The sequence below is a fragment of the Littorina saxatilis genome, linkage group LG11 (assembly GCF_037325665.1).
Source record: "Littorina saxatilis isolate snail1 linkage group LG11, US_GU_Lsax_2.0, whole genome shotgun sequence".
In the NCBI taxonomy this organism is placed as follows: Eukaryota; Metazoa; Mollusca; class Gastropoda; order Littorinimorpha; family Littorinidae; genus Littorina; species Littorina saxatilis.
Genome location: NC_090255.1, coordinates 16,065,425 through 16,075,468, shown reverse-complemented (window position 1 = coordinate 16,075,468; position 10,044 = coordinate 16,065,425). Strand labels below are relative to the sequence as shown.

The window sequence follows — 10,044 nt, the reverse complement described above, 5'->3', positions numbered from 1 at the left end:
ATTCACAATGGGAATTTGTTTTCAAGTACCTAACTAAAATTGGTTATGATATTGCTTGCTTCCTATAGGTGTTAGTGTTGTGTTGATGTTGTTTGCATGATTTTTTGTCATTAGCTTTGCTTGCTTTTTTGTGTTTACAGTAATTTTTTTACTGATCGCTGTTTTTTCTTGCCTGGACTTTCAGCAAACTTGTCTGCTTGTGAAGCAGAACAGCTTTTAACAGCTTTTTTTCCAAACTAAACTTCACGAACTCGCTTTTGAGACCTCTAAAAATCTGAGAAAATGAGATCTTGAAAAGGACAGAAGTCTTTACATTAGACCAGCAAATAGTGCCATGTTGTTGACCCTGGCCTTTACAGTGGAACCCCCCTTGTAAGACCTTTGCGCTTGTTGTTCTCTCAGGTGCCAGAAGATTGGTTTTACAGCAGCCAAGCGGTAGACTATAACAGTATGTGCCAAAATGAAAGATTGCTCTTGTAAAAGCCTGGAAAAGCAGATTGTTTACACCATCATTTATACAAGAAGGATGGTACATTCAATCATTAAAACTAGTGCGGACACAACTAACTGGACTTTACATCTTTCTCGTCCGCCCTTGAAAAGAAGCAGACTTTATTGTCAAACATACAGATTATTACAGTAGACCTGATTCAAGTTTGTAGTGCATGATTTCACTGAAAGTGTGATACAGGCTATGATCATAAAGCTCCAGACTCAAGGTAACTGTGAGTGAACATGAAGAAGAAAGCTAACAGAGAGAGATGATCTCACTAACAAAGACAGGAAAACTGTGAAGAAAGGCAATCATCTTAGACTAAACCTTACTGTGACAGGGAGACTACCGTCGCCCTTCACAGCAGACTCTGCAGAGTTGTTCGCCTTTGAAGTATGCAGTTCAACAGGAGGACTTGATGGATTATCTAAGTCTTCAACACAAATTGTAAAACTGAATGGAATCTCTTTGAAAACTAAAGAAAATTATAGAAAGATATCAAATTAGCCGATGTGGCTCAGAATCACATGACTTTCAGTGAGATCAGCCAATACGCTACAGGAAATGCACCCCTGTATACAGGAAAAACCCGTACAGGAAGTGCACCTACAGGAAATGCACCCACTTTTGGTCGACTTCAACCCCTTCTGCTTCGGACTAGTGTCAGAAATTCAAGATTTTACGCTTACATTAAATAGTAGCATGTAACCACTTACCAATGGCCGGTGCTTCCATGGTGTAGTTCAAGGTCATCCATCGCCAGCCCCCCTGACTGCCTTGCTGGAACACAACGGTTAGGTTCTGTCCCGTGCTGTTGTACACTGTCTCTGGCATTCGGTCACACAGCTTCTGGATGAGTGTGTCTGTGTCACCGCTCCCTGTTGCATAAACACAAACCTGACTCTACCATATCTCTGTTTATTACATATTCAGTGCCCCATATGGGTTTTTGACCTATCAGGACGGATTCTAGGTGAGCCTCTAAATGTGATAACGTTCAGGCAGGGACCCTTTTTGTTTATCACGCTAAAAATAAACAAGACAAAGAAAAATTTATATCAACAATATCAGCGTGATTTATTCTAAAGAATGACACTTCAAATGCTGTCAGATAATACTCTCTTTATCTAAAAAAAACACCCAGAAAAGCGAGTTTTGTCGGTGGGTGCTTTACGGAACAGCAAGGCACCACCCATCCTCTGAGTGTGCAATGCCGACCCGCTCACTTGAAATCTAAATTATCAAAGTTCGGAAAAATCAAGTTAAACTGCGTCACTCGCTTTACACAGACCTGTTAACCCCTTCCAAGGCCAACCTGTACTAATATGATTAAAAACTGTAATCAGGGCAACAATCCCTTACACACTCCCAAAAAATGAACACACGCAAACCTGAGTTCACACGCAAGACTCGCAATTCACTCGCACGACATAAAAAAGAAGAAAGACCAGCTGGTAAATACTCAACATTTATTTTGTATTCATAAAACACATCTGATTTAGCATTAATAAATACATACAACTACTGTAAAACGCACCCACACAACTACTACTGTCCACCAGGAAAAATCACAGTCCAGTCTCACCTGATCACTTTAAGCTTAAATGTATAACACAGTCACACCCACACAACTACTACTGTCCACCAGGAAAAATCACAGTCCAGTCTCACCAGATCACTTTAAGCTTAAATGTATAACACAGTCACACCCACACAACTACTTTGTACTACTGTTCACCAGGAAAAATCACAGTCCAGTCTCACTAGATCACTTCAAGCATGACACTTGTTGTAGGTAGCAGTAGCTGACTTTGCCGTGGCAAGCAGATTGACTGTGGTAATGGTTTCATGGCATTGGCTTGCGTCACATCTTCTTCCGTTGGAAGGCGGCTGTCTCGTTTCTGGAAATGTTGGTTCACAGGCTTGAACTGTTTCGAACGAATCAATGATTGTTTGTGTACCGCCGTTTCAAAATGCTGCTTCAAGTCGTAGTGACCAGAAGCAGTAACTTTCACTTTGATGTGTGAGCCACATGTCACGCACAAACTGTACTCCTTTCCCTTGTCCGATGATCGCACGACACCAAAGTACGTTTTCTCCTACTCCGACATGTGCTGACCATGTCCGGCTTTCTTTCTTTTCTTCGCTGGCCTCTCCATCTTCAGTTGTAGCACGAAAAGTGACGCGAATCGTTGTCTGTCGCTGTAAGTTGTGAAAACAAAGATCAAAGCCCGCGGCACGGAAGTAGCTGATTGGCCCAGTGCCCTCTAATATGATACCGTCTGCGCATGCGCGCAAGCTCAGTTAAGTATTTCTGTTGCTTACATTCGTCTGCTAAACAGAAACGAATCTGATTGATCGGCTTCAGATCTTTCTTCGAGTTTTGAATTTTTCCGTACAATTCCCGTACAATTTGGTTTGCCCGTACAGCTAGGCGTTGTACGCCGTACACACCAAAATTTGAGTAAATCCCGTACAAAATACGGGAAAACCGTACAGGTTGACAGGTCTGTATACATCAAATGTATCTTTACATCATTTCCCATCCGTCTGGAGTCGGTTCCAAATCTGTCGCTCTCTGTTCAACAAGATAAACCAAAGCAACCGAAACGCATGTTCAACATGGTTTATCTTGTGAGATTGTTGTGTGTCAAATGCATTTGACCTGTGAATATTCATCACGTCAGGTGTGTGACTGATTGGCTGACCCAGGTCACGAGAACTCTTTGACTGACTGTAGACATAATCAGGTAGTAGCGCTCAAGTTCCCATTACGGCTGTTCTGTCTAATTCGTGGGGTCACTTCGAAATTTCTCTTGGTCGAAATAAACGGTAATAAAACCGTTATTTCTAATATGCTGACTGTTAGCAAATGATAACAGACATGTCTCACAAACGATATCAGCATTCGCCTGAAGGCTCATGCTTGATATCTTTTTTCCTGACATGTCTGTTACCATTCGCTAACAGTCAGCATATTAGAAATAACTCATATTGTTTGTTTATTGTTTTTTCTTTGTTCTGTCCTCTGTCCTCTTCTTTTATCCGCTCTGTTTCGTGTTTGTGTTCCTGAGGAAGACCCTACGGTCGAAACAAAACGTCAAATATTGTGAATGTGTCAAAAAAAATTCAAATACATGTATGTATAAATCGCTCATATATATGTGTTATCCCTTTTCACAGAACGGAAGTTCTAATGTACAGCCAAACACTTGGGAAGTGACAAATGTGCAGAAAACACAGGTCCAATGGCTTTCTGAACAAAAAAACAGGCTGAGGTTTAAGCTTCTCGTTCGCTATGAAGCGTTTGGTACGTGGTGCAGCACTGCATGGGTCCTGCACCTCCGCTTTTGGCCATGGACGTTTATCAGGGGTCCCCTGCCCTAGATTGACTGCCTGCCAAGGCTGTTGAGCTCGGTCTGCCCACCGATGAGTAGGACACATCGGCCCCTCACTTCATTTAGCCCGCCAGCAGAAGCGGTATACTGGGGTGTGGCCATTGTTATCCCTAACAGCTTTCTTGGAGCCAGAAGTGAGAGTTGAGTGTGGACCAGTGTTCCCATCAATCCCATATGGGGGAGCTGCTGCCAGGTTTACAAAGGTGCTACCTCTCCTCAGACACCCCATACCCCATTTTAAGCACTGAATATGCACATTGCAGGTTGACATTACCAATGATCAATTAAAAACAATTCTCTTGCTCTTAGTCTAACAAATAGACCCTCTGTAAAGATGCTTCACACACACACACACACACACACACACACACACACACACACACACACACACACACACACACACACACACACACACACACACACACAGATGCATGCTCACACAAAGATCAAACTTACCATCATAAATGAATACACAGTCCTCTGTGTTATCTCCTGTAGAATTCTTCAGATGAAATGTAGGAAATCTCAGGCGAACAATGTGATCATCTTCGTCTGCCTCTATCTGCCACTGGCATTCAGCACCATCTGTGTCTCTGTTAAAACAGTAACATTAAAAAACAGGCTCCAGTAAAAACTGGGACGGATGGCCAGAGAATTCATTGATCAAACACACACACACACACACACACACACACCACATGCGCACACACAAACACACACACCACACGTGCACAGAGACTATTGTAAGCACAGGTTAATGTGTGTCAATACTAAGAAGAAAAACTTTAAGTTACCTGCACCAAACATGCACAGACTTGAACTCAGCGCCACAGAGTGCTCAAGTTAGATCAATGAAAACTATAAAAGAGAACAAACATGATATAATAATATATACTCCCCCCTCCCACACCCTATTTTAGTACCTCTACTCCCCCCCCTCCCCCCCCCCCCCTCTGTCTACCTCCTTCCTCATCTATAGTCAATTATAGAGCTGGTCACTGGGCCAGCTACCACTTCCAGCTGTCAGAATTCTACCCCTTAAGCTAGGTGCACATCAAAACCACTAAAATGATGATGGTGGATGTTACACAAATGAAGAAATCTCCAAGTGCAATATTTTAATGTTTAGGTATACGGGGCAGGATTATAATTAAAGTTACCCCTGAAAGACGTCATTGTGCGGAACAGGCAGTGATTGGTTGAAGATTGTTATCCTCCAAGACTTGACAGCCGTCAGATCGCCATCATAAGGACAGTTTCTGCTGTCCACTGAAACTGTGGAAGTCGCAATTTGAATATATATATAATGCATTGTGATGGTACAATGGTACGTATCTCATTTAGCAAAAGCAATGCAATCATCTGCTTAGAAGTCATTGACATTAAATACATGATGACAATTACAATCATTTATAGCATCTGAATTAGAATTTATGATTTTTGCAAGGGGGGGGGGGGGGGGGGGGGGCAGAGGCTGTGAAGCAGCTATTAGCCTAAATGATACCTAAAGCCATCCTTAAATGAGCAAACAGACTTAAAATACAAACATTATACAGTTTACTTCTTCTTCCGGATAGTAGATGAAGTCCAAAAGGACCATTATTGCCACTGTACGGATGAAGAGAGGTCAAGAGCCAGCGACGTAAAAAAGAAGAACAAAAAAATGAAGTCCGGGCTGCTTATTTTCAGGTATGAATCTAGACCAATCCAGCAACCGTAGCAGTCCCCTGGGTAAACCCCGACCGGCACAGCTCCAGACCTCGTTTACCCTACTTAAGCAGGAGGGAGTTTAACGTGGAGGGTTGTGAGCCAGTACCCTCCAGGTGAAGGCCCTGGCTGAGGGACGGGACAGTTTCTGTGTAGAGGGCGTTCCAGTTCCTGATGGTGTGGGGAAAAAAAAGTTACTCCGTTGATCAGTCCGGCATGTGTTGTGGCGGTACTGCTGGTGATGGCCGCGCCTCTATAGACCTGGCTTCTGGTGGGTGAAGGTTGTCGCTCTGAACATGTAGTTGGCTGCGGCGAATCTTCTAGAGGGTGGTAAGGCCGTATATATGGCCGTTCTTCTCAAATGAAGTGACTGCCAGCCCAGTTTTCTGTACATGTCCGTCACGATTGAGGTCCTTCTGTAGTCATTCAGCACAATTCTAGCTGCCCTTCTTTGTACTGCTTCTAGTTCTATGTCTTGGATGTTGTTCTGGCTGCTGGGGTCCTACACGCTCACGGCATATTTCAAGAAAGGGTCTTGCAAGTATGCCAGCTCTTTCATTATAAGGCCTCTGGGTCGTTTTCTGGGTCCTTCTCACAAAGTACATGTATTGGCTTTTGAAATGATCTTGCTGATGTGAGTGTCCCACTTCCCACTGTCCTGTAGGGTGACTCCCAAGTACTAGACTCCCGAGTAGCTAGGTGGAGTGATGGCCTTCTTCCAGGTGGCGTGTAAGATTTGACATTTGTTTGGGTGGAACCTCATGTCCCATTCCTCTTTCCAGCGCTCCAGGTCTTGTTGCCGTTGCTGCTGATTATGGGGCTGTGCGATGGCATGGTACAGGGTGTGCAGGTCTTGTTGCAGTTGCTGCTGATCATGGGGCTGTGCGATGGCATGGTACAGGGTGTGCAGGTCTTGTTGCAGTTGCTGCTGATCATGGGACTGTGCGATGGCATGGTACAGGGTGTGCAGGTCTTGTAGCAGTTGCTGCTGATCATGGGGCTGTGCGATGGCATGGTACAGGGTGTGCAGGTCTTGTAGCAGTTGCTGCTGATCATGGGACTGTGCGATGGCATGGTACAGGGTGTGCAGGTCTTGTAGCAGTTGCTGCTGATCATGGGGCTGTGCGATGGCATGGTACAGGGTGTGCAGGTCTTGTTGCAGTTGCTGCTGATCATGGGGCTGTGCGATGGCATGGTACAGGGTGTGCAGGTCTTGTAGCAGTTGCTGCTGATCATGGGGCTGTGCGATGGCATGGTACAGGGTGTGCAGGTCTTGTAGCAGTTGCTGCTGATCATGGGGCTGTGCGATGGCATGGTACAGGGTGTGCAGGTCTTGTTGCCGTTGCTGCTGATCATGGGGCTGTGCGATGGCATGGTACAGGGTGTGCAGGTCTTGTTGCAGTTGCTGCTGATCATGGGGCTGTGCGATGGTGCGGTACAGCATGGTGTTGTCTCCAAACTGCCAAGGGAGGCCACTCTTTCTGGGAGGTCGTTTATGTACAACAGGAACGCTAATTCCCTGGCAGACGCCTACTTCAGGCAAATATGGGTTCCCTCAACTACAACGGCCTGCGTCCTCTCTGTCAGGAAGTTTGCGATTCATGAGTTTGTTTTCCCCTTGAGGCCGTAGTGGTCAAGCTTGTGTGCAAGAAGGCTGTGTTGTTGAACTTGTTCCCGGACTCAAAAGAAAATCCTGCATTGAAAATATGTATGGGTCCATATGTCCTGGCTGCATAACATTGTTGTCAGACTTATACATGGCAGAACTACCTGACTGTTGACTGGCCAGAGATCAGCTCAGTTCGTCAGATCGAAAAAGAATGCATCAATCTCAATGATCGACGACTGAGACCTGAGAACAACACTGTTATAATATAAATATATAAGTACCGGGGGAAATGGGATCCATTTAAGGTCTCAAACTTCACAAAAGATTAACGTAGGAAAATGGAGAGAAAGAGAGAGAGAGGGAGAGAGAGAGAGAGAGAGAGAGAGAGAGAGGGAGGGAGGGAGGGAGGGAGGGAGAGAGAGAGAGAGAGAGAGAGAGAGAGAGGCTGAGTAAATGACCGAGGGAGTGTTTGCATTACAAACACAAACCAACCTCGTAACGCGATGAGCAGAAGAACCATCAGATTAAAAGCGCTCCACATCTTGTCTTCGTTGTAACTGCCACGTGTTTGCCGACACACCTTTTCAACAAACACAAGGGAAGGAAAAGAAGAGGTCACAAACCCACGACAGACTCTGACGCCATGATTATTGCGTACATAAAGGTGTAGTCGTCAGGCAAGCCTTCATTTCCGCATTGTTTGAAAACGTACCGTTTTAGGATTTTACCGTCTGGGAAAAAATCTTCGGAATCAAATTTTGTTCACTTATGTGATTCTCACCATACATTAAGCTATTATGTACCATGTCTTTGATTCAGATAATAGAGAGAACGTTCTCTATTTATTTGTCTGATATTATCATGTCTATCATAACGGCTTCTGCTGCTGTTTTCCACTAAATCTATTCACACTGTGTTGTGGTTAGGAGTAATGTAAAGTTTACATATACTGTATATTTACACAGGAACAATTCTTATGTTATGGCTATTAATAATAATTCAATTTGACAATTTAAGAAGGATCTTTGATGAGCTATGCCAACAGTGTGAGTGTATCCTTAGCATGTGTGTATGTATGCAAGTTCATGAGCATAAGTATGATATGTGTTTATCTTTCTTTCTTCTTTCTTTATTTGGTGTTTTACGTCGTTTTCAACCACGAAGGTTATATAGCGACGGGGAAAGGGGGAGATGGGATAGAGCCACTTGTCAATTGTTTCTTGTTCACAAAAGCACTAATAAAAAAATTGCTCCAGGGGCTTCAATCAATCAATGAGTCTTATATCGCGCATATTCCGTGGGTACAGTTCTAGGCGCTCTGCAGTGATGCCGTGTGAGATGAAATTTTATACGGCCAGTAGAATGATTGCAGCCATTTCGGCGCATATTTACCTTTCACGGCCTATTATTCCAAGTCACACGGGTATAGGTAGACAATTATTAACTGTGCCTAAGCAATTTTGCCAGGAAAGACCCTTTTGTCAATCGTGGGATCTTTAACGTGCACACCCAATGTAGTGTACACGGGGGGAGGTTCGGACACAGAAGAGAGTCTGCACACAAAGTTGACTATGTGAAATAAATTTCCGCCGAACCTGGGATCGAACTCACGCTGACAGCGGCCAACTGAATACAAATCCAGCGCGCTACCAACTGAGCTATATCCCCGCCCAACGTAGTACAATATATTACCTTACTGGCAGAATGCAAGTTTCCAGTACAAAGGACTTAACATTTCTTACATACTGCTTGACTAAAATCTTTACAAACATTGATTATATTCTATACAAGAAACACTTAACAAGGGTAAAAGGAGAAACAGAATCCGTTAGTCGCCTCTTACGACATGCTGGGGAGCATCGGGTAAATTCTTCCCCCTAACCCGCGGGGTTTTTTCCTTGTGTATGTGTATGTGTGTATGTGTGTGTGTGTGTGTGTGTCTGTGAGTGAGTGAGTGAGTGTTGCATATGTGTATGTGCTGAGCAACTAACATTCAACATGTATAGAAAAGATCTTCATCCACAAACAAAATAATGATGGAATGCATTCTCTCTCAGTCTCAGGTACTTCATGGATATTAACTTCTTTGCAAGCCTTCCAAACACTAATAATTCTAGCCTGTTGTAAGTCAATCTTTGATTTGATGTAATGCATTATTGAAAGAAGATGATTGTGGAACAGTAAAGAAAACTCTGGTTTTATTTTATTTTGTTCATACTATGTCTTAAATAAAATTGCACTTTTTACATTTAGTCAAGTTTTGACTAAATGTTTTAACGTAGACGGTAGAGGGGGGAATCGAGACGAGGGTCGTGGTGTATGTGTGTGTGTCTGTGCGTGTGTGTGTGTGTAGAGCGATTCAGACTAAACTACTGGACCGATCTTTATGAAATTTGACATGAGAGTTCCTGGGTATGAAATCCCCGAACGTTTTTTTCATTTTTTTGATAAATGTCTTTGATGACGTCATATCCGGCTTTTCGTGAAAGTTGAGGCGGCACTGTCACGCCCTCATTTTTCAACCAAATTGGTTGAAATTTTGGTCAAGTAATCTTCGACGAAGCCCGGACTTCGGTATTGCATTTCAGCTTGGTGGCTTAAAAATTAATTAATGACTTTGGTCATTAAAAATCGGAAAATTGTAAAAAAAAATAAAAATTTATAAAACGATCCAAATTTACGTTTATCTTATTCTCCATCATTTGCTGATTCCAAAAACATATAAATATGTTATATTCGGATTAAAAACAAGCTCTGAAAATTAAATATATAAAAATTATTATCAAAATTAAATTGTCCAAATCAATTTAAAAACACTTTCATCTTATTCCTTGTCG

At 43.1% G+C, this 10,044-nt stretch overlaps 1 protein-coding gene and 1 long non-coding RNA gene across 2 annotated transcripts in view; one reads left to right on the top strand and one right to left on the bottom strand.

Moving 5' to 3' along the window:
* Window positions 1-7,893, bottom strand: part of LOC138979854 (uncharacterized) — a 10,827-nt gene extending 2,934 nt beyond the window's left edge. Inside the window, exons 1-4 of the mRNA XM_070352602.1 lie at window positions 7,700-7,893; window positions 5,052-5,166; window positions 4,348-4,484; window positions 1,210-1,371 (exon numbers count right to left, since the gene is read on the bottom strand). Coding sequence (XP_070208703.1) covers window positions 1,210-1,371; window positions 4,348-4,484; window positions 5,052-5,166; window positions 7,700-7,748 — 463 coding nt within the window. The 5' untranslated portion in view covers window positions 7,749-7,893. The remainder of the gene's footprint in view (window positions 1-1,209; window positions 1,372-4,347; window positions 4,485-5,051; window positions 5,167-7,699) is intronic.
* LOC138979863 (uncharacterized) overlaps window positions 1-10,044 on the top strand; it is a 474,427-nt gene that overhangs the window by 7,023 nt on the left and 457,360 nt on the right. The gene's annotated exons all lie outside the window — the stretch shown is intronic.